The sequence below is a fragment of the Hemitrygon akajei genome, chromosome 10 (assembly GCF_048418815.1).
Source record: "Hemitrygon akajei chromosome 10, sHemAka1.3, whole genome shotgun sequence".
In the NCBI taxonomy this organism is placed as follows: domain Eukaryota; kingdom Metazoa; phylum Chordata; class Chondrichthyes; order Myliobatiformes; family Dasyatidae; genus Hemitrygon; species Hemitrygon akajei.
Window position 1 is genome coordinate 173925876 of NC_133133.1, and position 26495 is coordinate 173952370.

The 26495-nt window shown below is 47.8% G+C and overlaps 1 protein-coding gene across 10 annotated transcripts in view; it reads right to left on the reverse strand.

The window, feature by feature from the left end:
* The window catches only part of mybpc1 (myosin binding protein C1), a 141964-nt gene that overhangs the window by 51740 nt on the left and 63729 nt on the right, over positions 1–26495 (reverse strand). For 9 of the 10 annotated variants that reach the window (XM_073059768.1, XM_073059766.1, XM_073059765.1 and 6 more), the window contains 8 exons: positions 23297–23311; positions 19464–19523; positions 17528–17694; positions 14801–14933; positions 6401–6525; positions 4354–4459; positions 1369–1529; positions 58–223 (listed from right to left, as the gene is read on the reverse strand). In XM_073059768.1, the coding sequence (XP_072915869.1) occupies positions 58–223; positions 1369–1529; positions 4354–4459; positions 6401–6525; positions 14801–14933; positions 17528–17694; positions 19464–19523; positions 23297–23311 (933 nt within the window). The remainder of the gene's footprint in view (positions 1–57; positions 224–1368; positions 1530–4353; positions 4460–6400; positions 6526–14800; positions 14934–17527; positions 17695–19463; positions 19524–23296; positions 23312–26495) is intronic. The other variant, XM_073059761.1, reaches the window with a different exon arrangement.

The following is a 26495-nucleotide window of genomic DNA, read 5'->3' on the forward strand; positions in this document are numbered from 1 at the left end:
TTCCTGAGCTCCAGGAAACAAAGCCCTAACCCATTTAACTTTTCAAATGAAACTCACTTTCCCTTCTGGTAGATCTTCACGTGGTCGGTCGGGTAGATGAGTTGTCCATTTTTGTACCACTTCCCCGGTAAGTTGGGCAAGGATAATTCACACTGAAGTACAGCTTGGGTGCCGGCGCGGACCACCTGGTCTGTTAGATTCTGTAGGATCTTGAGAGGTCTCACTAGAAGGAAGGAAACAAGGTTATCCACCTTGCACAGCAAGTAATCGTGACTCACTGCCAAACGAATGGGCTCTGATCTTTGGAGAGAACAGCAACAGTCGGTCAGTCTGGAGCTCGATACCGAAGAAGACTGGCGACTGGAGGTCTGTCCTGAGGTTGGAGGGCTGTCTATGTGTGTGAGGGAGGAAAGGGGCTTGCTTTGCCGCTTGTCGTGTTCTGTGGTGTTCTGCCGAACATTGGGGGTGGGTTATGTTGACACTGGAAGCACTTGCGCCACTTGTGGGCTGCCCCCAGCATATTGTTAGATTGTGTTGGTTGTTAATGCAAACGATGATAAGCTCGTGATAAATAAAGTCACCAAGAGGGCTTGGATTTAAGTCCTAGAAGCATGTGGGGACAATTCCATGGAGTTGCTTATTGTTGAAGTGTCGAGTGTTCCTTGAGGTTGTCATAGCCAGGGGTGGGGGATGTAGGGGGATAAACTCCCACTACCCACAGTATTAAATACTCCCAATGGAGAGTCTTTCAAATAACCTCTGACAACCAAGTCCAGCATGTGGCTCAGCTACTAAGCCCGGTGGAACTGTTTCTACTGACAGGCGAAGGGGCAAAGACAGGTTACTGGCACCTTAAAACCAGTCGCTTTGGGTAGATGGGGCTTGTCAGCCGTGGTTGGCAGCTCATCTAGGAGAAGGAGAACTCTGATCTCAAACCTCCGCTGCCTTGTGGCTAGACCCAGTCATGGGGAAGGCTTTGGGAGTAAACCGTGCAGAAAAATCCAGAGCAGGCTGGAGTTCAATGCTGACCAGCAACTCCTGCGACGCTGCTGGTGTCAACCTGTTTCGGTCTCTGCTGTTCCTTTCACCAGATGTGTGGGGCGGAGGAGCTGGCTGCATGGGAAGCAGCTTGCTCTCCATATCGTCCTGCCCTGGTTTCCATACAACAGCTGGGCCACAACGTCCATGGCCAACCCAACCAATGAAGAGCCTCACATAAGATCAGTAAGTGGGTTGAGGCAGCTTAGCCCTATTTTGCTTGACAGAGATACATTGGACATGCCATAACTTTCCGTGATTCCTGCTCTCCCTGAGAATTTGGTCAACCAGTTCCTGTTTAAGACCGTTCCCTGCGAAGGCGATACCTACTCTCAACTTTTAGCGTGGCTGTAGACTGCCCTCCCGTGGTCTTCACGCTGTACGTTCCCGAATCTGCCTTGGACGCCTCTGGGATGATAAGCCAGTGTTTCGTCCCCTCAGTCCTAAACCGGAGTTTTGCCGAGGGGCCAAGCTCAACTCCATTCTTATACCTAAAGAGAAAGGTATACCCAGAAACTGGTGAGGATACGAAAGCAGCAACTGTGACTCCAAAGTAGACCCACAAGATATGTTAGGGCCATCACACCATATTGATACAGGAGCAGAGTTCAGACATCCAGCCCATCAGCTGTGCTCAATCATTCCGTGATGGCTGATTTACTATTCCTCTCAATCCCATTCTCTTGCCTTCTCCTCACAACCTTCGACAACCTTACTAAATAAAAACCTATCAGTGGAGAGGGTCCAAAGGAGGTTGATGAGAATCATCTTGGGGATGAAAGGGTTAATGTATGAGGTGCATTTGGTGGTTCTGGGCCTGTACTCGCTGCAGTTGAGAAGAAATAGGGGGAACCTCATTAAAACATACCAAACCTAGAAAGGCCTAGAAAGAATGGATATGGAGAGGATGTTTCCTTTAGTGGGTGAGTTTAGGACCATAACACACAGCCTCAGAATAGAGGATGTCCATTTAGAACAAAGATGAAGAGGAATTTCTTTATCCATAGGGTGATGAATCTGTGGAATTCATTGCCACAGACGGCTGTGGAGGCCAAGTCAGTGGGTATATTTAAAGTATAGGTTGATAGGTTCTTGATTAGTCAGGGTGCCAAAGGTTATGTGGAGAAGGCAGGAAAATGGGATTGAGAGGGATAAGAAATCAGCAATGATAGAAAGATGGAGCAGACTCGATGAGTGGAATAGTTAGATTTTGTTCTAATGCTTTATGGTCGAAAAATATTTGGTCTTTCCAGTATGTATTCAATTAAAATTTACATTTTCCATCACGTACACAAAACCTTAATTCCTTCTCCCATCTATGCCCCTCCCGATGACCCTGCCCATGTAGCAATACCCCCACCACCCCTTCTCTCTCTCTGCACCCCGCACCACAGCACACCATGGCCTGTACCCTCGCTAACATGTGAGTTCAGTCTGTACCGCACAGTGCAGCACAGGAAGAGGCCATTTTGCGCACCATTCCTGTGCTAACCATGATGTCAATTTAAACTAATCCCATCTGCCCACATCCCTCCATTCCCTGCCTGTTGAAATGCCCCTTAAACACTGCTTCCACCACCTTCCCGGCTTCTTATTGTTCAGAGGTGAGGGTGGAGCTGGTCCTTCCAACCCTTCGAGCCAGGCCGCCCCAGCAACCCCAGATTCGGCCCTCGCCTAATCACCAGACAATTTACAATGACTGATTAACTTACCAAGCTTAAGACTGTGTGGGAGGAAACAGGAGCTCCCAGAGGAAACCCATGCCTTCCACGAGGTGGATGTACAGGCTCTTACAGGCAACACTAGGATTGAATTCTGAACTCAGTGTCCAGAGCTGTAATGGTATAATACTAACCCAGCAGCTCTCAAACAGGGGTCAATGGACCCCTTGCTTAATGGTATTGGTCCATGGCATAAAAAAGGTTGGGGACCCCTACTGCAGTGCCATGGTACCCCACTATGGTCTACCTGCACTGCACTTTCTCTGCAATTGCAACGTTATATTCTGCATTCTGGTTTCTTGTTACTGCCTCGATGTACTTCTGTACAGAATCATCTGCCTGGCCGGCACGTAAAGTCTTTCACTGTGACAGTAATAAACCAATACCAGTATCAGACAGCCACTACTCTCTGTGTAAAAAGACCTTGCCTCAACAACTTCCTTCAAACATAAGAAATAGGAGCAGGAGTCGGCCATCTGGCCCATCGAGCCTGCTCCACCTTTCAATAAGATCATGGCTGATCTGGCCATGAACTCATCTCCACCTACCTGCCTTTTCCCCATTACCCTCTATTCCCCTACTATGCAAAAATCTATCCAACCTTGTCTTATAGTTATTGAGGTAGCCTCCACTGCTTCATTAGGCAGAGAATTTCACAGATTCACCTCTCTCTGGGCAAAGCAGTTCCTCCTCATCTCCATCCTAAATCTACTCCTCCAAATCTTGAAGCTATGCCTCCTAATTCTCGTCTCACCTACCAGTGGAAACAACTTTCCTGCCTCTATCTTATCTATCCCCTTTCACAATGTTACTTTCCCCCTCTCACCTTCAAAGTATATTGACTATCAAAGTACAGATACGTCACCATTTACAATCCTGAGATTCATTTTCTTGTGAGTATTCATCTTAAATACAAGAAACACAATGGAATCAATGAAAGACTGCACCCAACAGGAGAGACAACAACCAGTGTGCAAAAGACAACAAACTGTGCAAATACAAGAGAGAATAATAATGCTAAGTAGACAAGCAATGAATATTGACAATGTTAGGTGAAGAGTCCTTGAGAGTAAGTCCATAGGTTGTACAGCGTTGGGGTGAGTGAATTTGGGCCTAAGCCCACCTTAAACCCATGACATTTCCAGGCTTGGAGAAAACTCAAACTATCTACCCTATCTGTGACTCTCAGAGTCTGGCAATTCCTGTTTAAAGTTCCTGTTGAAATCCCTTTTGGGGCAGTAGGGTAGCATAGTGGTTGGAGAAACACTTTCCAGAACCAGTGATCAGAGTTCAATTTCAGCCGCTGTTTGTAAGGAGACAATATGATCTCCTTGTGACCACATGGGTTTCCTCCGGGTGCTCTGGTTTTCTCCCACAGAGAAAAACGTACGAGGTAAGGTTAGGAAGTTGTGAGCATCCTACATTGGCACTGGAAGCCTGGCGAGGTGACACGGGCTGCTCCCAGCACATCCTTAGACTGTGTTAGTTGTGAGCAGAAAGAGGCATTTCCCTGTGTATTCCAATGTTTCAGCGTACATATGACAACTAAAACTAATCTTTGTCGTTTATTTTTAATGGGATGGGGCTCACGTACCATTTCACCTGAGCATTCTCCTCCGACACTTCACATTCCAGCTCCACTCTGTCTCCGACCAGCTCATTCAAGTTCTCCAGCTCTCGAGTGATGAGAATGGGAGGTTCTGCAAGGACACAGGACAAGGGGTGAGGATCAGAGGCTCAGAGACACTGTGCTTACTCCTCCCACAAAGTCTTACTGTTCACCGGTACACTTCACATACATCATGGGCTCCAGCCTCCCCTGCATCAACGACATCTTCAAATGTCGATGCCTCAAAAAGGTGGCATCCATCATTAAGGACTCTCCCCATCACCCAGGACATGCCAACTTCTCATTGCTACCATCAGGGAGGAGGTACAGGAGCCTGAAGGCACAAAGTCAATGTTTCAGGAACAGCTTCTTCTCCTCCACCATCAGATTTTGGAATGGACAGTGAATCCATGAACACTAGCTCACTATTTTTTCCCCTCTTATATTGATAGCGTGCCTAAGACTTTTGCACAGAACTGTATTTGGAGTGAAGAGTGAGTTTGTAAATCTGCTGGGAGCACAGGATGTTGGGAATGGCGATGGCGATGGTGAAGTGCCAGGGACCGGGGTAACGTGGGTACAGACAGGATGTTGGGAATGGCGATGGTGAAGTGCCAGGGACCGGGGTAACGTGGGTACAGACAGGATGTTGGGAATGGTGATGGTGAAGTGCCAGGGACCGGGGTAACGTGGGTACAGACAGGATGTTGGGAATGGCGATGGCGATGGTGAAGTGCCAGGGACCGGGGTAACGTGGGTACAGACAGGATGTTGGGAATGGCGATGGTGAAGTGCCAGGGACTGGGGTAACGTGGGTACAGACAGGATGTTGGGAATGGCGATGGTGAAGTGCCAGGGACCGGGGTAACATGGGTACAGACAGGATGTTGGGAATGGCGATGGTGAAGTGCCAGGGACAGAGAAAGAGTGCCAGGGACCGGGGTAACGCGGGTAAAGACAAAGCCACTCCCCAGACATTTGCTTCCAAACAATTGGCTTACAGATCATTACAGAATATCTCTGGGGTTCTTCCCACTTATTGAGTCACAAGGCAATGTTGCAGCTTTACAAAACCCTGGTTAGACCTCACTTGGAATATTGTGCTCAGTTCTGGTTGCCTCATTATAGGAATGGTGTGAAAACTTTAGAGAGGGTGCAGAGGAGATTTACCAGGAGCATGTTGAGTGAGGGAGCTGGGGCTTTTCTCTTTGGAGTGAGAGGCAACTCGATAGAGGTGTATAAGATGATAAATTCATGGACAGAGTGCTAGCCAGAGGCTTCTTCACAGGTGGAAATGGCGAATATCAGGGGCATCATTTTAATGTGATTGGAGGAAGGTATGGGGGGGGGGGAGGTATCAGAGGTAGGATTTTACACAGAGAGTGGTGGGTACATGGAACACCCTGCCAGGGATGGTGGTAGAGGCAGATACATTAGGGACATTTAAGAAACTATTTTTAAATAGACAGATAGATACTTTATTGATCCCAAAGGAAATTACTGTGTCACAGTAGCATTGCAAGGGCACAGGTATACAAATATAAGAAGAGAAGGAAGAAAGAATAAAAAATAAGTTATCTCAAACAGTCTAACAGGAGGGAGTCATCAGTTTCCCTGGCTATAGGTTGACTCATTATAGAGCCAAATGGCCAAGGATAATAATGACCTCATATAGCACTCTTTGGTGCAGCACAGTTGTCTTAGTCTATTACTAAAAGTGCTCCTCTGTTCAGCCAAGGTGGCATGCAGAGGGTGAGAAACATTGTCCAGAACTGCCAGGGTTTTCCACAGGGTCCTTTGTTCTACCACAGCATATGGATGATAGACAAATGGAGGGAGGGAAGGGTTAGATTGACCTTGGGGTTGAGTAAAAGGTTGGCCTAACATGATGGGGCCAAGGCTACTGTACTGTTCTGTAGTGCTCTATGTTGTGTGTAATGAAGGTCCTGTTGGACGGAAAGGATTGCTTCTCTGCAAACATGAATATGGGCTAGGGTGGCAGGTGACCGAGGAGGATTTGGGATGAGCTTACCTTTAACAAACAATTCTGTGGTACATTTCTCTTCACCTGCCGAGACCTGGTACGCTGCATCATCAGCCTTGGTACAGTTCTTTATTGTCAGCATGCGTAATGTCCCCTTGTGCTCAAAGATGTACCTGTCGACAGTGTCAGGGGGAGGTTTTATTAGATACACCCTCAGCAGAACAGTCTGACATAAACCTGACAACACCCCCACCCCCCAATTCTGTTGCTCTCCTCAATCACCCTCCAACACCCTTATCAAAGGTACAAGCGACCCTGTAGATGCCACACACAATGTGCTGGAAGAACTCAGCAGGAGCCATGAATACTATTGAAACCATGAATACTACTTCACTTTTTACTTGCTTTTTGCACGACTTATTTCCTACTGCAGCCTATTGTAATTTTTTAATGTATTATAATGTACTGCTGCAGCAAAACAACAAATTTTATGACATATGTCAGTGATAATAAACATAATTCTGATTCTGAACTATGGCAGAGACCCAGAAATGATGTCGTGATCATGGGGATCATCCAGAATTATTGACGGTTTATTCCCCTCCGTAGATGCTGCCTGACTTGCTGAGTTCCTCTAGCACTTGTGAGCATTTCCCAAATCAAGGCCACTCCATGACTATCAGCTTTTCCCCAACAGTTCCAGAAACCATTGCTTCTTTCCTGTTGTTAACATTAGAAACGCAAGGCAGGAGGAGGCCATTTGGCCCCTCAGACCTATCCCACCAATTAACACGATGGCACGATAGAGTAGTGGTTAGTGTAATACTATAGCAATGCCAGTGACCTGCATACGGTTCCGCTGCTGTTTGCGAGGAATTTGTACCGTAACTGTGTGGGTTTCCTCCGGGTGCTCTGGTTTCCTCCACAGTCTAAAGAGGTATCAGTTAGTAGGGCAATTGGGCAGAGAAGGCTTGCTGGGCTGGAAAGGCCCGTTACTGTGCTGACTAAAGCTTCCATCAGTCAGGATCAACCATGGATGTTGTGTCCTAGCTGTCTAGATACACAAGACTGGGCAGTACGATATGGAGAGCGAGCTGTTGCCTGTGTATCAAGCTCCCCTTCTCCACATATCTGATGAACCCAAAGGAACGGCAGAGACCAATACAGTTTGGCACCAGCAGCATCACAGGAGTTGCCAGTCAGCTTTGAGCTCAATGTAGGACTAACTTAGGAACTCCAGCTCTGAATTTTCCCCTCAGGATTTACTCCCGAAGCCTTCCCCATGATTGGATATAGCCATAAGGCAGCAGAGGTTTGAGATCAGAGTTTTTCTTCTCCCAGATGAGCTGCCAACCACAGCTGACGAGCCCCAGCTGTCTGAGGCAACTGGCTTTGAGGCAACTTTGCTCCTTTTCCTGTCGGTAGAAACGGTTCTACCGGGCTGAGCAGCCAAACCATACCACGAAGGCCAGGAGCTGGAGTTGGTTGTCAGGGGCTTTTTGAGAAGTTTCCCATTGGAAGCACTTAACAGGAAGCGAGAGATTATCCCCCGACTATGTCAACCTGAAGGAACATGTGTCGCATATCTAAATAAATTAGATAAGTAAATAAGGCCCATCTATGCAGGCCTGAACTCCAACTCCTCTTCTGTGGCAGTTAATTGTAATCGCCAATAGCTTGGGTTCCTGAGTATATTATGGACCATTGATTTCACAATCTACCTCGTTATGATCTTGCATCTTATTGTTTATCTGCTCTGCACTTTCTGTCTACCTGTTACACTTTATTCTGCATTCTGTTGATGTTTTACCGGTACTTTGTTCTACCTCAAAGCTCTGTGTAATGATCTGATCTGTGTGAACACAATGCAAGACAAGTTTGTCACTGCACATATGACAATAATAAACCAATTTACAGATTTATCTATCTTCACCTTCAATATATCCAATGATCTAGCCTCCACCACCCTTAGCGGAAAGAATGTTTCAGAGATTGGGGTGGCATGTTAGCATAGTGGTTAGCACAATGCTTTACAGTTTGACTGACCTGGGTTCAATTCCCACTTCAGCCTGTAAGGAGTTTGTGCGTTCTCCCCATGACCACGTGGGTTTCCTCTGGGTGATTCAGTTTCCTCACACAGTCCAAAGACATACCGCTTGGCAGGTTAATTGGTCAATGTAAATTGTCCCGTGATTAGGCTAACGTTAAATCTGGGGTTTGTAGGTCGGCAAGGCTTGAAGGGCTGGACGGGCCTATTCTCTGCTGCAGCTCAATAAATAAATAAACTCACCTCCCTCTGACAGGAGAAATTTCCATACATCTCAGATTTCAATGACCATCACCTCAGTTTGTACCCATGATTTCTTTGTTCATGGAAACAAGAAAAACTGATTGGCTTGTCAGAGGCCAATGTGTGTGAGTCCGGGTCAGGGGGTGTAGGTGGGAGGCCGATGTGTGTGAGTCCGGGTCAGAGGGTGTAGGTGGGAGACCGATGTGTGTGAGTCTGGGTCAGGGGGTGTAGGTGGGAGGCCGATGTGTGTGTGTCTGGGTCAGGGGGTGTAAGTGGGAGGCCGATGTGTGTGAGTCCGGGTCAGGGGGTACAGGTGGGAGACCGATGTGTGTGAGTCCGGGTCAGGGTGTGTAGGTGGGAGGCCGATGTGTGTGAGTCCGGGTCAGGGGTATAGATCAGAGGCCGATGTGTGTGAGTCTGGGTCAGGGAGTGTAGGTGGGAGACCGATGTGTGTGAGTCCGGGTCAGGGGGTGTAGGTGGGAGGCCGATGTGTGTGAGACCGGGTCAGGGGGTGTAGGTGGGAGGCCGATGTGTGTAAGTCCGGGTCAGGGGGTGTAGGTGGGAGGCCGATGTGTGTGAGTCTGGGTCGGGGGTGTAGGTGGGAGGCCGATGTGTGTGAGTCCGGGTCAGGGGTATAGATCAGAGGCCGATGTGTGTGAGTCCGGGTCAGGGGGTGTAGGTGGGAGGCCGATGTGTGTGAGTCCGGGTTAGGGGGTGTAGGTGGGAGGCCGATGTGTGTGAGTCCGGGTCAGGGGTATAGATCAGAGGCCGATGTGTGTGAGTCCGGGTCAGGGGTATAGATCAGAGGCCGATGTGTGTGAGTCTGGGTCAGGGGTATAGATCAGAGGCCGATGTGTGTGAGTCCGGGTCAGGGGGTGTAGGTGGGAGGCCGATGTGTGTGAGTCTGGGTCAGGGGGTGTAGGTGGGAGACCGATGTGTGTGAGTCCGGGTCAGGGGGTGTAGGTGGGAGACCGATGTGTGTGAGTCCGGGTCAGGGGGTGTAGGTGGGAGGCCGATGTGTGTGAGTCTGGGTCAGGGGGTGTAGGTGGGAGACCGATGTGTGTGAGTCTGGGTCAGGGGTATAGATCAGAGGCCGATGTGTGTGAGTCCGGGTCAAGGGTATAGATCAGAGGCCGATGTGTGTGAGTCCGGGTCAGGGGTATAGATCAGAGGCCGATGTGTGTGAGTCCGGGTCAGGGGGTGTAGGTGGGAGGCCGATGTGCGTGAGTCCGGGTCAGGGGGTGTAGGTGAGAGGCCGATGTGTGTGAGTCCGGGTCAGGGGGAGTAGGTGGGAGGCCGATGTGTGTGAGTCCGGGTCAGGGGGTGTAGGTGGGAGGCCAATGTGTGTGAGTCCGGGTCAGGGGGTGTAGGTGGGAGGCCGATGTGTGTGAGTCTGGGTCAGGGGTGTAGGTGGGAGGCCGACGTGTGTGAGTCCGGGTCAGGGGGTGTAGGTGGGAGGCCGATGTGTGTGAGTCTGGGTCAGGGGGTGTAGGTGGGAGGCTGATGTGTGTGAGTCTGGGTCAGGGGGTGTAGGTGGGAGGCCGATGTGTGTGAGTCCGGTTCAGGGGGTGTAGATGGGAGGCCGATGTGTGTGAGTCTGGGTCAGGGGGTGTAGGTGGGAGGCCGATGTGTGTGAGTCCGGGTCGGGGGTGTAGGTGGGAGACCGATGTGTGTGAGTCTGGGTCAGGGGGTGTAGGTGGGAGGCCGATGTGTGTGTGTCTGGGTAAGGGGGTATAGGTGGGAGGCCAATGTGTGTGAGTCCAGGTCAGGGGGTGTAGGTGGGAGACCGATGTGTGTGAGTCTGGGTCAGGCGGTGTAGGTGGGAGGCCGATGTGTGTAAGTCCGGGTCAGGGGGTGTAGGTGGGAGGCCGATGTGTGTGAGTCTGGGTCAGGGGGTGTAGGTGGGAGGCCGATGTGTGTGTGTCTGGGTCAGGGGGTGTGGGTGGGAGGCCGATGTGTGTGAGTCCGGGTCAGGGGGTGTAGGTGGGAGGCCGATGTGTGTGAGTCTGGGTCAGGGGTATAGATCAGAGGCCGATGTGTGTGAGTCTGGGTCAGGGGGTATAGGTGGGAGGCCGATGTGTGTGAGTCCGGGTCAGGGGGTGTAGGTGGGAGACCGATGTGTGTGAGTCTGGGTCAGGGGGTGTAGGTGGGAGGCCGATGTGTATGTGTCTGGGTCAGGGGGTATAGGTGGGAGGCCGATGTGTGTGAGTCCGGGTCAGGGGGTGTAGGTGGGAGACCGATGTGTGTGAGTCCGGGTCAGGGGGTGTAGGTGGGAGACCGATGTGTGTGAGTCCGGGTCAGGGGGTGTAGGTGGGAGACCGATGTGTGTGAGTCTGGGTCAGGGGGTATAGGTGGGAGGCCGATGTGTGTGAGTCCGGGTCAGGGGGTGTAGGTGGGAGACCGATGTGTGTGAGTCTGGGTCAGGGGGTGTAGGTGGGAGGCCGATGTGTGTGAGTCCGGGTCAGGGGGTGTAGGTGGGAGGCCGATGTGTGTGAGTCCGGGTCAGGGGGTGTAGGTGGGAGGCCGATGTGTGTGAGTCTGGGTCAGGGGGTGTAGGTGGGAGGCCGGTGTGTGAGTCCGGGTCAGGGGGTGTAGGTGGGAGACCGATGTGTGTGAGTCTGGGTCAGGGGGTGTAGGTGGGAGGCCGGTGTGTGAGTCCGGGTCAGGGGGTGTAGGTGGGAGACCGATGTGTGTGAGTCTGGGTCAGGGGGTATAGGTGGGAGGCCGATGTGTGTGAGTCCGGGTCAGGGGGTGTAGGTGGGAGGCCGATGTGTGTGAGTCCGGGTCAGGGGGTGTAGGTGGGAGGCCGATGTGTGTGAGTCCGGGTCAGGGGGTGTAGGTGGGAGGCCGATGTGTGTGAGTCCGGGTCAGGGGGTGTAGGTGGGAGGCCGGTGTGTGAGTCCGGGTCAGGGGGTGTAGGTGGGAGACCGATGTGTGTGAGTCCGGGTCAGGGGGTGTAGGTGGGAGTCCGATGTGTGTGAGTCCGGGTCAGGGGGTGTAGGTGGGAGGCCGATGTGTGTGAGTCCGGGTCAGGGGGTGTAGGTGGGAGACCGATGTGTGTGAGTCTGGGTCAGGGGGTATAGGTGGGAGGCCGATGTGTGTGAGACCGGGTCAGGGGGTGTAGGTGGGAGGCCGATGTGTGTAAGTCCGGGTCAGGGGGTGTAGGTGGGAGGCCGATGTGTGTGAGTCCGGGTCAGGGGGTGTAGGTGGGAGGCCGGTGTGTGAGTCCGGGTCAGGGGGTGTAGGTGGGAGACCGATGTGTGTGAGTCCGGGTCAGGGGGTGTAGGTGGGAGTCCGATGTGTGTGAGTCCGGGTCAGGGGGTGTAGGTGGGAGGCCGATGTGTGTGAGTCCGGGTCAGGGGGTGTAGGTGGGAGGCCGATGTGTGTGAGTCCGGGTCAGGGGGTGTAGGTGGGAGGCCGGTGTGTGAGTCCGGGTCAGGGGGTGTAGGTGGGAGACCGATGTGTGTGAGTCCGGGTCAGGGGGTGTAGGTGGGAGTCCGATGTGTGTGAGTCCGGGTCAGGGGGTGTAGGTGGGAGGCCGATGTGTGTGAGTCCGGGTCAGGGGGTGTAGGTGGGAGACCGATGTGTGTGAGTCCGGGTCAGGGGGTGTAGGTGGGAGGCTTGGTGATTGTGAATCTGAGAGTCTGGGACCAAGGCTGGGGGCCCGGAGCTTGTGTGTCCCCGAGGTGGATGTCTGTCTCTGTGTGAGTGGACAGGTGAGAAAGGGGCTTGTTTAGCTCTGTTGTTCTGATGAACATTGTGGACAAGCTAAGTTGGCAGCAGAATGTGTGGGAGCACTTGTGGGCTGCCCCCAGTACATCATTAGGTGTGTTGGTTGTTAAAACAAATGCTCATTTCACCGAATGTTTCAATGCAGGCATGATGAGTAAATCTGAAACAAAGTCCGAACATCTGTACAACCCTTTAGGAACTTATGTACACAGACACGTCCCTCCCCAGCATCACTTGAGACATTGCCTCAAGAAGGCAAGATCTATCATCAAAAATCTCCACCATCCGGGCACGATCAGATTTATTATCTCTGACGCAGATGAGGAGAAACTTGCTTTTTCATGGCAGCAATGACATAAAATTACTATGAATTACAAAATAAATAAATTGTGCAATATAATGTATAATGAGCTTGTGCTCATGGACCATATAGAAATCTGATGATGAGGGAAAGAAGCTGTTCCTGAGTCATTGATGTCGTCTTCTCACAGCCACCACGGGGCAGGAGGTACAGAAGCCTGAAGCCCCACACCACCAGGTTCAAGACAGCTCCTTCCCTTCAACTAACCTGCAAAACCCTCATCCCTACTGTCACCACTATGACCACATTGCATAATAATAACCTTCCTTTGCTGTAATTGTGGGGTTTTTGTATAATTATATTTTTGTTGCTGCTTTGTGTGATTTTCATCGGGGTGGACTAGCTCTGTGGCCTGAAGTTAACGAACCACACAGATCTAGATTGAATATTTCTGGACTGATTGGACGATTTGTGGTTTGGTGTTTTACACTCTGTGTTTTACACATTTTTTTTGCTATTTGCACGATTTGTTCTTTCTTTTGCATGTTGGGGGTTTGATGTTTCTCTTTGAATGGGTTCTCTGGCTTTCATTTTTGTTTCGTGGCTCTCTCTGGGAAGGTGAGTCTCAGGGTTGTATACTGCATGCGTTCTTTGATAATAAATATATTTTGAAGCTTCTAATTTATATTTTTCTTGTGAATGCTGCTTATCTGATACTCTGTGATGCTGCTGTGAGTTAGTTTTCCATTGTACAGGTGTACAAATGCACAGGTGACAATAAACTTTGCTTTATTTGTCACATATACTTCAAAACATCAAAACATCCAGTGAAATATGCCGTTTGCGTCCAGGATATGCCAGGGTCAGCCTGCAATTGTTGTCATGCTTCTGGCACCAACATAACAACCTGTTGGAGTTGGTTGTTTTTGTACTTTTTAATAAGTTATTAGTTGAATTAATGCCAGACTAAAATCGTAGTTTTAATTGTAGTTTCTTTTTTACTGATATAATTTGCATTTTTAACAAATTGTATCTTAAACAAATTCATGATTTTTTTTCACAGTACGTGGAGGTCTGCCTCCATTTACTGGTAGAAACAGCATAGTAGTTACATAACGATTTGTTACCTTCTCATTTTTGATTGGGTAAATGTTAACACATTACACACATGCTATGATTCAAGGATTGAAGGGGTTGACATATGAGAAACATTTGGCAGCTTTGGGCCTGTACTCACTGGAATTTAGAAGAATGTAGGGGGATCTCATTGAAACCTATCGAATGTTGAGAGGACTAGATAAGGTGGATGTGGAGAGGATGTTTCCTGTGTGGGGAATATCCAGAACTAGAGGGCACTGTCTCAAAGTTGAGGAGCAACCCTTTAGAACAGAGGTAAAGAAGAATCTTTTTCTAGCCAGAGAGCAGTGAATCTGTGGAATTCTCTACCACAGACTGCGGTGGAAGCCAAGGCTGTGAGTATATTTAAGCCAGAAGTTTATCATTTCCTGATCAGTCCGAGCATCAAAGGATAAGGTGAGAAAGCAGATGTGTAGGGTTCATTGGGATCTGGGATCACCCATGATGGAATGGCAGAGCATACTCGATGGGCTGAATGGTCTAATTCCGGTCCTATATCTTATAGTCTTATGGATTTATGTTTGTGTAGCCTTTGATTGGTTTCTTGTTATCTGATAAATTTCTGTTATTTGGACTACAAAGGTGATAGATTTTTGCTAAAATACCATGTTTAATCTCTCCTTTCTCGTGTGCTTCATCTGCTTTGTATCACTGTTCTTCTTTGCTTAGTATATATTCCTTTGTTTAAACTTTAAACAAATGATCATGAAGAATCAAAGTCTTTCACTCTTTCTTGAACTAAGAGAACCACAGAATTGAAAAGTATCCAGATCCGGCAGTGTCCACAACTAACCTTCACCCTTGGACTGTGGGAGGAAACTGGAGCGTGTGGAGAAAACCCATACAGTCACGGGGAGAGCGTACAAACTCCTGACAGACAGATCCTGATCTTACAGCTGGCACTGTGAAGTGTTACACTCACCACTACCAGGCCACCTATTGAACCGCGCATTTAACTGAAAGTAAAAAGTGTACGCCAAGGACTTACTTCGGACCAGGCCGGATCTCTTGCCCATTGCGATACCACTTCAAGTCAACAGTTGGATCTGCCAAATCGACCACGAACCGTATCTTGTCGCCCTTTTCCACCTGATACGCAGGATCCAGGATCTTTGCAAACGCTTTGTGTACAACGGGAGGAATGTGAGTAAGAGAAGGGTGTGAGGCAAAGGCGATCCTTACACTCTACTGAAGGTTTGAAAACATTTGCACATAGGGGATACAATAGACAACAGACAGTAGGTGCAGGAGTAGGCCATTCAGCCCTTCTAGCCAACACCGCCATTCACTGTGATCATGGCTGATCATACACAATCAGTACCCCGTTCCTGCCCTCTCCCCATATCCCTTGACCCCGCTATCTATAAGAGCTCTATCTAACTCTCTCTTGAATGCATCCAGAGACTTGGCCTCCACTGCCTGCTGGGGCAGAGCATTCCACATATCCACCACTCTCTGGGTGAAAAAGTATTTCCGCATCTCTGTTCTAAATGGCCTACCCCTTATTCTTAAACTGTGGCCTCTAGTTCTGGACTCATCCATCAGCGGGAACATGCTTCCTGCCTCCAGCGTGTCCAATCCCTTAATAATCTTATATGCTTCAATCAGATCCCCTCTCATCCTTCTAAATTCCAGTGTATACAAGTCCAGTCGCTCCAATCTTTCAACATATGACAGTCCCGCCTGAATACGACTGAACTAACCCACTGGTCACGGGGTATATTTTGGGTGCTCCATTTTAGAACTTTTATCTCCAAGACTCTGCAGATAAGTCAAACCCCATTGGTGGAATTTACATTTAGAGATTAGCTTCATTTGCCATAGGTACATAGAAACATTGAAACATACAGTGAAAGACGTCATTTTTCTGTCAATGACCAAACAGTCTGAGGATGTGCTGGGGCAGGCTGCAAGTGTTGCCACACTTCCCAGCTCCAACATAGCATGGCCACAACTTACTAACCCTAAGCAGTACATGCTTTTGGAATGTGAGAGCGCCCGGAGGAAACCCACGCGGTCATGGGGAGAACGTACAAACTCCTTACAGAGCGTGGTGGGAATTGAATTGAACCCCTCTCGGTGAACTTTGGTGCTATAAAGTGATTGTGCTAACTGCTATGCTACCGTGTCACCATGAGAAGGAACAACCTTCTTGTCTCTAGACAAGTCCAGAGTTAAAATCGACACTTATATTGCTCTTTATCAGTGAGAGATGTTCAATCAGATCAGTATCCAACATAACCTCCGTTTATACCAGCTGGCCCAATATAACGTTGTGTTCTGATTCCAAAATGGGGTGGTGGCAGTGCTATAGAGGCGATGGAAGGTAGCAGACCGGAAGGCTCTACAACAGCTTGTCAAAACTGCCCAACGCATCTCCGGCACCAGCCTACCTGCCATTAAAACATGCAGTTCATACAGAAAAGTGCTGGGAAAAAGCCAGCAATATCATGAAGGTTCCCACCCTCCCTGTCGTGGACTGCTTGTCCCACTCCCATCAGGGAAGAGGCTACGTAGCATCCATGCCAGGACCACCAGACTCAAAAACAGCATTTTCCCCAAGCAGTAAAGATAATCAAAACCTCCAGCCACTAAACCACCCCTCCACACCCCCATCCACCACTACTCAATCATTTCCTATCAGAGTCACCTTATGTACAGACATTCCTGTGCCTAACGAGACTTTATAGACATGCAATCAGTCTACAGTTCCTTAAAGTTATCATAGCTGAAGGTGACAATGGGGACAAGCTCCCACTACCTATTAAAAGGTGCCCAGTGCCTCAAATAGCCTCTGACAACCAAGTCCAGCTCCTGGCCTTCACGTATGGCTTAGCTACTAAGCCTAGCGGAATCGTTTTTACTGACGGGGAAGGGGCAAAGGTAGTTTACTGGAGCCTTAAAACCAGTCGTTTCGGGCAGATGGGGCTTGTCTAGGAGAAGGAAAACTCTGATCTCAAACCTCCACTGCCTTGCGGCTGTACTCACACACGGGGACGGCTTCGGGAGTAAACCCCGAGGGAAAACTCCAGAGCTGGAGTCCCTAAGGCAGTCCTACATCGAGTTCAACGCTGACTGGCAACTCCTGCGACTCTCCTGGTATCAAACTGGATCAGTCTCTGCTGTTCCTTTGGGTTCATCAGGTATGTGGAGAAGCGGGGCCTGCTGCGTGGGCAACAGCTTGTTCTCCATATCGTACTGGTCAGGCTTGTGTATCTAGACAGCTGGGACGCAACGTCCATGGTCAACTCCGACCGACAGAGGCCTCAGACTCAGACTCAACTTATGTACCTGACTTATTTATACTTTTGTGTTTTTTTATTATTATTGTGCTCTTTGTTATTTTTTATTATTGTGCCCTTTATGCTATTGTGTTTTTTTTAGTCTGCATCAGATCCGGAGTAATAATTATTTTGTTCTCCTTTACACTTGGGTTCTGGAAATGACATTAAACAATCTTGAACCTCGAGGGGTTGCTTAGGCACACAGATGTGCAGAGATTGCGAGGATTGCTGAGAATGTCTGCAGGAAAATGAATCTCAGGGTTGTATGTAGTGATGTATTTGTACTTTGATCTTTGGAGATGGACATTGTGTAGTCAGAATCAGTTAGTTCAGCTGGCCATTTGATTGTTAATTTAACTGGTTTGGCACAACACTGTAGGCCACAGGCCTGTCCCTGTGCTGTACTGTTCTGTGTTCTCTACGGTACTTGCCAGCACTCTTCTTCTCTTCCCGCTTTATTCTCTTCAAGCGCTTCAGCAGACCCCTCAGGTCAGTGATACCGTGCTCAAAGGCGATCTTCTCATACTCGTGTGGCTGCGCGTTCTTCAGCAGCTCCCACACATCAAAATCAGGCTCCGTGCTCTCCTCCTTAATTTCCCTGCCAATGAAGACAAGGGAGTCAGTTCCACCTCACACTCTCCCTCGTCCTTCTCCTCACTCAGGCCTGCACCCTCACTCTCCTTCTCCCTTCTCCTCACTCAGGCCTGCACCCTCACTCTCCCTTGCCCTTCTCCTCACTCAAGCCTCCACCTTCCGTAAGACCCTACTCACTCACTCTCCCTCGCCCTTCTCCTCACTCAGGCGTCCACATTCCATAAGACTCAACTCACTCACTCTCCCTCGCTCTTCCCCTCACTCAGGCCTCCACATTCCGTAAGACCTTAAGACATAGTAGCAAAATCAGGCTATTTGGCCCATCGAGTCTGTTCCATCATTCCATCATGGCTGATTTAATATTCTTCTCAGCCCTTTCTCCTACCTTCTGCCAGTAACCTTTACTGCTCTGAACAATCAAGAACCCATCAACCTCAGCTTTGTACATACCCAATGACTTGGCCTTCAGAGCTGCCCATGGAAATAAATTCCACAGATTCATTGGATGAAGACATTCTCCTCATCTCTGTTCTAAAGGGATGTCCTTCTATTCTGAGGCTGTGCCCTCTGGTCCTAGACTCCCCCACTATAGGAGACATCTTCTCCACATCCACTCTATCTAGGCCTTCCAATATTTGATGGCTTCAATAAGATCCCACTTCCTCTCCAGATTTAACTTTTAATGTCAGTTCCAGCTTTTATCTAACTGCATCTGGTCCTAGAGACTTCAGTTATCAATATCTGAAGCTTTGGAAATCTCCCCTCCTTCCTCCTTACCCACCGAACCTCAGCTCCCTTCTCCTTTAAGCAGCTCCTTTACTAAGCCCTCATCTACTCTCTCCTGAAATGGCCCAGAAAGTGAACTTGTCAGAGAGTTATAGAGTCAAACAGCACAGAAATAGACTCTTCAGTCCATTTTGTTCATTCTGGCCAAGATGCCCCCACCCCGTCTCCCATGTTTGACTCATACCCCTCCAAACTTTCCAAATCCAAGTGCCTTTTTAGTGATGCTGATATGCTTGTCCCAATCACTTCCTCTGGCAGCTCATTCCATATAATGAAAGGCGTAGATAGAATGGACGTGGAGAGGATTTCTCTTATAGTCGGGGAAACTAGGACCAGGGGGCACAGCCTCAGAATAGAAGGACATCCATTTAGAACAGAGATAAAGAGAAATTTATTTAGCCAGATGGCAGAGAACCTGTGAAATTCATTGCCTTAGACATCAGTGGAGGCCAGTTCATTGGTTATATTTAAATTGGAGATGACAGTTTCTTGATTAGTAAGGATGTCAAAGGGCATCGACCTACAGGGATTCTATAATTTCATGGGGAGAAAACAGGAGAATGGGATTGAGAGGGATAATAAATCAGCCATGATGGAATGGTAGAGATGACTTGATGGGCCAAATTCCTAATTTTACTGCGATGTCTTATGGTCTTATATGCACCAGTTTTGCATGTAAAATTTGTCCCTTGGGTTCCTATTAAATCTCTGCCCTCTAGTTCTTGATTCCTCAACCCTGTGTGCGTTCACTCTGAACATGCCCTCATGATTTTATACTCTGTGTAAGATTACCCCTAAACGTCCTACCCGCCAAGGAACAAAATCCTGTCCTTCCCAAGGTCTTCCTGTAGCCCAATCCTGGCAACACTGCAAATCTTCCCAGTGCTCTTTCCAGCTTAACGGCATCTTTTCTATAACATGGTGAGCAAGACTCCAGACAGTACTCCAAAGGAAGTCTCTCCAGTACCGGTGCCATTAATAACTCACCTGTGTTTCAGCAACCCACTGAAATCAAGTTCTCCCGCATCATCCTGACCGTCGGCACCACTTTTAACAGAGGGAGAAAGAGAAAAGAATTGAAAGTTTTAGGAATTTAGTCAGAGAAATTGCAAAAGAAATAGAACATTCACCCAGAGCAAGGTTCAAGCGAAACGATCACATTTCAGTTCATATAATTGAACTTGAAAGAGATTTGTCTCCCAATATTAGCTCAACCACCAGAATTCATAAAATCTCACACAATGCCAAAGAAATGATGTTGAATATTACTTATATTTGCATTTGCAGTTTGTTGTCTTCTGTTCTCTGGTTGAACTTTTATTGATCCTGTTATAATTAATATTCTACAGATTTGTTGAGTATGCCCACAGGAAAATGAATCTTAGGGCTGTATATGATGACATATATGTACTTAGATAATAAAACTTCCTTTGAACAGATATCTTTTACACTAATGATGGACTCTTTATGTCTCAGTTGATGTCATCAAGGCTCTTGTACTCTCTCTACCTGTACTCTCACTGTAACTATAACACTGTATTTTGCAATATGCTTTATTTTCATTTTAAACTTCCTTGATCTTTCAAGAGGACCACAACCTTGTCGAGATTAGGAGGCTTTGCATGCCTTAATAACCCGGAGAGCTATGCTGGCTGAAGTCAGGCCTTTATGCTTTGGCTCTTGGTAGGGTCACCCATGCCAAACAGGTCAAAGGGTAGAGGCCAGACTGAGAGGGGTCCACCGGTCCTCCAGGTTTGAGTATTCAGCTCAGGGCTAACAACACTGACTGGTAAAACAGAACTGTTACAGAAACAGCAATGAAGAACTCTTCTACATCTGAGTGTGACAGTATTCCCGAGTCTCCACCTGGGACCCATGTGACTGACCGTAGTGAAAACCGAGAGGAAGCTATTGCATGATGAAGGAAGCCCTGAACAGCACCAAGACAAAGAACAGGATTGCTTTCTGGAAGGACTGACAGAGGTGGAGGACCTTCATTGCTGCCCTAAATGTCAGCAGTGTAGGGTAGTTGTAGCAACAACAATAATACTCCCTCGATGCACTGATGAATGGAATAATCTGTATGGATTGCACGTAAATTAATTTTCTCACTGTATCTTGGTACACGTGCCAATAATAGATACACAGTACTCCAGCAAGTACAGGCCCAGAACTATCAACCTCTCCTCATACGTTAACCCTTTCGTTCCCAGGTTCATTCTCGTAAACCTCCTCAGATGTCCACCTCTCCTCTCTCTCTTTCTGCACAAGTTGAAACACATTTTTTCTGACCTTTTCTAATTTCCTAGTCCTCTCCACACAGATGCTGCCTGACCTAAGGATTCCCAGCAACACACACAAATTGCTGGAGGAACTCAGGAGGTCAGGCAGCATCTACACTGAGGCCCTTCATCAGTGAATTCAGTATTTAAAAGAAATCTGGATAGGTGTATGGATGGGAGGGGCACGAAGGTCTCTGATCTGAGTGCTGGGTGATGGGACTAGGCAGAATAATTGTTTGGCACAGACTAGATGGGCCAAAGGGCCTGTTTCTGTGCTGTAGTGCTCTAGAAGAAAGGGAGCAGATTCTGGAATAAGGTGATAGGGAGAGGGCAGGAGTACAAACTGGCATGTGATAGGTGAAGCCAGGAGAGGGCAAAGGTGAGTGGGAGGGGAGGGTGGATGAAGTGAGAAACTGGGAGGTGATAGATGGAAATGAAAAGGGCTGAAGAGAAAGTCTGACAGGAGAGGAGGTGGACCGTGGGAGAAAGGGAAGGAGGAGAGGCACTAGGGGGAGGTGATTCACACTGAGAAGAAGAGAAGGGGTGAGAGGGGAACCAGGAATGGGAATGGAAAAGAGAGAAGGGAGGAAGGGGGCTGAAGGAAGGAATTACCGGTTAGACAAATCGATAATCATGTCATCAGGATTTCCGGCTTTCCGTTTTAATTAATAGCAGTGTAGCGAGCAGATCTGATGACATGACAACAAGTCACAACACAGCAATCGTGAGATTAAAGTTTGCTAATTACAAGGGGAGAGCATCAACATTAGATTGTCAGAGAAAACAACTGCCTCACAAATATCATCGACCCTTCTCACCCTAGACCATCTCCCATTGGGCAGAAGAATCAAAAGCCTGAAAGCATGTAACACCAGGCTGACGGGTAGCTTCTAACCTGCTGTTATGACATGTGAATGGACTCTTGTATGATAAAGGTAGATTCTTGTTCTCACAGCCCACCTCACTGTGACCCTTGCACCTTATTTGTCCCCCTGCACTGCATTTTCTCTGTAATAGTAACACTTTATTCTGCATCACACACAAAATGCTCAAGGGTCTCAGCATGTCAGACAGCATCTATAGAAATGAACAAACAGAAGATACCTTCTTCTCCAGCCCTTTACCTTTTCCATTTATCACCTCCCAGCTTCTTACTTCATCCCCGCTCCTTCCACACCCAGCTGGCTTCACCGATCACCTTCTGGTTTGTCCATTCTCACTCCCTGCCTCCCCCACCTTCTTATTCTGACATCTTCCCCATTCCTTTCCTGTTCTCACGAAGAGTCGTGGCCCAAAACACTGACAGTCTATTCTCCTCCATAAAAGTTGCCTGACCTGCTGAGCTCCTCCAGCGTTTTGTGTGTCAATTTCCAGCGCCTGCAGAATCTCTTGCGACTATGCTCTGCATTCTGTTATTGTACTACCTCAGAGTATGGAACCTTCTGTCCAGATGACATACAGAACAATGATTTTCTCAGTATCTCAGCACATGTGATGATAGTAAACCAATTACACCCATCCTTGTCTGGGGTTTGCCCAATATTTGAGTTCAGCTTCTCCAATGGTTGCACCTCAGCCGTCCTCTGTAATAGTCCCACAAACCAGTGAGGTCAGGGCTAACGGAGGTTGAGCCATAAATGCTGGTGTTACCAGTTAATTTATTAAGAATATGAGGGAATTCCTGAGCAACTTGGCCAAATTATGATGCTGTTTGTATACAGACATGTTTAACATCCCCATTATCCATTGCTGGCTGATGTAAAGACTCCACCCTCTTCCACGATGATATCTAGACAAGAAAATACCTCAAAACACTCAAGAGAAGCAATCATAAAAAAAACGGCCACAGGAAGATTCTGTGTCCTGATTGTTAGTTGGAAGCAAGAATGGTGAGAAGAAAATCACTGGATGTGATTGCACAAGTTTAAGTAGAACCTTTTAGCATGAAACCTGCTACACAAGTCACATCGGTTTTCTTAGCTCTTCCTGACGCTACGAGGTACTGATCTACAACATCAGTATCTTGTCAGACAGGTGTGGAAGTGTACTCATAACGTGGACATTATGGTACACAAAATTTTAAAAAAAAAGATCATTAGTACTATTAGTCAATTGCCCAGCAAATTGATCAATGAAGATTCATGATCAGGAACTCACGGAGTGATTTCACGGCTGAACCGCCTGTACCCAGACTTGGTGCACCTGTGCTCAATATTACATTTAATAAACAAAATACGGTTAGTGACAAGGCAGGCAATGGGACCTCGTCACTTCAAGAGTCAAGTGTCAAGAGAGTACGGCAGCAGCCACTAATTTCTGGTTAACATTGTCGCGACATCATGAGAAAGTCCTACTGGACTGTGGGGAGACCATGTTAAGCAGGCCGGCCTCTTTACCACCAGACAAGACAATTAAAATGAAGATTACTTATAAGATTACTCTCTTACACTATCCGTATAAAGATGTTCAGAAAGAATAAAGAATTTTTCTCCTTCCCCAAGAGTCACCGTGGTACAGAAATCTGAAACAGTTCCTTACCTTACTGGCGCAGACCTATGATTGAAAGAATAAAGAAACAAAAGATTTTCTTAGAGATGAGCATGGAGGATATGTAGACTAGCAAAGAAAAGGCAATTAGAAGCCCTTAAATGCCACCAGGCAATCGGGCAAGCAAGATTAATCAAGACCCAATTAAATAGCCATGCATAAACCTGACCTATTCGCCAAGATGCACCAGCTGCCCACCAGTCACCCTTAGCTCACCCTTTCATATTCACCCACCCGTCCACCAACCAATCTTGACCAGTCATCCAACACTCGAGACCCACCCATGAACTCTGACCCATCCACCAACCAACCAATCAAAATTTGCCACTGATTCTTAACCCACTCATCAATCAACCATCCAAGACCCTCCCCAAGTGACAATGACAAGTTCTTTCCAAGGATGTTGCATGTCTTGAATTCAGTCTGTGACCATTATAGATGAGAAGCCTCTGTTCTCCCACTGAAGAGGTTAGTGTTTCCTTCCAGCTGACCACATCGTCTCACTGTTTGAAATAGCTTCTTCCTGATTTTTCATTTGCGTTCCAGCAAATTTCCTGCATATTTTTGAGATTCCCCTCAAAGTTGTCCAAAAAGTTCAATTATTCCTCCCTGCATGAAATTAGCTGTGCTGGGCACAAGGTATCTGGGTGCATGATGTGGGCTCACAAGTTACACTGTGCAAAGACTTGGAAGCCGGATTTGAAGAGTTTTTCTACTTGTGATAGGAAATTGACATCTTGGCCTAGACATGGGATGTTCGCTCAAGGCAATGTTCATAATCAGGTGTTCCACTGCTGCCTGCCTTGAACGTCTACAGACTTCCATCTGCACACCTACAGGATACTTGTCACTTCAGTGTTAAATAGCTGGTGAATGCTCTGACTCTGTAGATCACCGAATGGTTGCATCTTCCTCTGGCTGGGACGCACCAAAGTAGAGAATCGGAAAAAGCTGTAGATAGTTGTAGACTCAGCCAGCTCCACTGTGGGTACAACCCTTCCTTCCATCAAGGGCATCTTCATAAGGCAGTTCCTCAAAACGCCATGAGGACCCTCACCATCCAGGACAAGCCGTCTTGTTGTTGTCATCAGGGAGGGGGTACAGGAGCATGAAGACCCTCTCTCAATGCTGTAGAAAGAGCTTCTTCCCCTCTGCCATCAGATCTCTGAATGGTTCTATGAACACTACCTACTTGACTCTTTCTTTGCACTTTTTTAAAATTTATTGTTATTTTAAATTACAGTAATCTTTTGTCTTGCACTGCATGCTGCTACAAAACAACAAATTTCACGACATGTGTCAGTGATTCTGGTTGTTCTGAGTTCCCATTTGGGGCTTTCTGACCTTGCTTCAGATCTTGGGTTTTGCCAAGTTCTGGTTCTCGTGATGCCACGTTCCAGAAGCTCACACTTCTCAACGTGGTCTCTGACGAGCTTTCACACCAGGGTTCAGTGTACCTCTTTGCATTCCTGTACTAATTCACTCTGCTCCTCCGTCCCTCCCTATGTCACAACTCCTGAAGCTGGTCAAGACACTGAAAGCAATTCTTCTCCATCTGATGTTTCATAGAACATAGAGCAGTACAGCACATCACAGGCCCTTCAGCCCACGACGTTGTGCCAGCCTTTTATCCCACTCTAAGATCAATCTAACTTTCTCTCCCGTATAGTCCTCCATTTTCCTATCATACCTGTGCTTATCTAAGAGTTTCTTATCTAGAAGTATCTGCCTTACTATCACCCCTGGCAGGGGTGTTCCACGTACTGACAACTCTCTGTGAATTAATACCTAGCTCAAACATCTCCCCTATACTTTCTTCCAATCACCTTAAAGATCTATCTCGATTGATATTCCTGAGCATAAGAGGTTTTTGCTCTCAGTGGGACAGGAAGCACAGAATGCAGGTGAAAGTGGCTCAGAGAGGCACTGCTTCAGAAAGCGGCAACAGTGATCAAAGATCCCCACCATCCAGACCACGTCATCATCTTCAGTTCCTGTTGGGCAGGAGGTACAGAAGCTTGAATTCCCCCACTACCAGGTTCAGAAACAGCTACTTCCCTACAACCATCAGGTCCTTGAACTGACTACTACAACCCACGGTTAATCACCATGGACTTGTTTCTGACTGTGCCTGGTCAAACTCAAGATGTTAGTTTTGTATTTTCCTCATTACACTTCTATCAAGTCACCTCTCATCCTCCTATTCTTCCAGAGAGAAAAGTCCTAGCTCATAACTCAACCTTTCCTTATAACGTTCATGACCTTTGCTCATATGTTTCATGGCTGTCTGCCCATACCTTGCCCTGTTCTTTATGAGAAACTGTGATCTTCTGGTGTAGGAGTCAGTGGACAATCCTAGTGGAGGAATCAGTGGACGTTCCTTTACACAAAGACTGGAGCAAGTCTGGAGATTGCTCCTTAACAAGGTTGGTAGAAGCTGGAGGTCCATTTCAGTCAAACAGAATGAGGTGCTGGATGCTCCCCTCCTCTGCTTTGAAGATGGTGCATGGATGGTTGACTTCGCTCCCCACAGGTACCAAGACCTCATTCTGTTGAGGCTGCTCCTCAAACTCTGGATGCACTTTACACTCTCTGCCCCCCTGCCCCCGATCTATGGGAACCCTATATGGAGGGTGCAGGTTATTGTAACACATCAGTGTCAGCCAACGGGAAGCCCAGTCTCACTGGAAGGGGCAGTGAAGCAGCTCCATTGTGAACATGAGAAGGTGGGACTCCACAACAGCTACACGATCTACGGGCACCTTGATGTTGACATGCCTGCCCGTTTCAAACAGGAAAGGAAAAGTGAGGAAGGGCAAGTTAGGGAAGGGAAGTGCAATAGTGAGTATTTCTCCATCCTATCAATTATGTAACCATCAATCCCAGGACACCTGGACCTTCTCTCTAAAGAGGAGAGGGAGTGAATTCCCCCGATTGGGGCATTTGTTAGGGTATCTCCTCACCATCTGCTCCTGGTTCTGAACAGGGTGACCATTCTCAGGTCCGGGCTGTGAGCAGACTGTCTGCTCCCTAATTCCGAGGATATTTCCCTACAGGGAAGAAGGGAGAGCATGTGGTTTCACCGGATTTCTGGGGGCTGGAGTGCATCAGGACAGGGATGGCCATTTTTAATTTGAGAACTGAGTAAATGTTCCAATGGAAGTTAAATAAAATATAAAAATAAACTTCA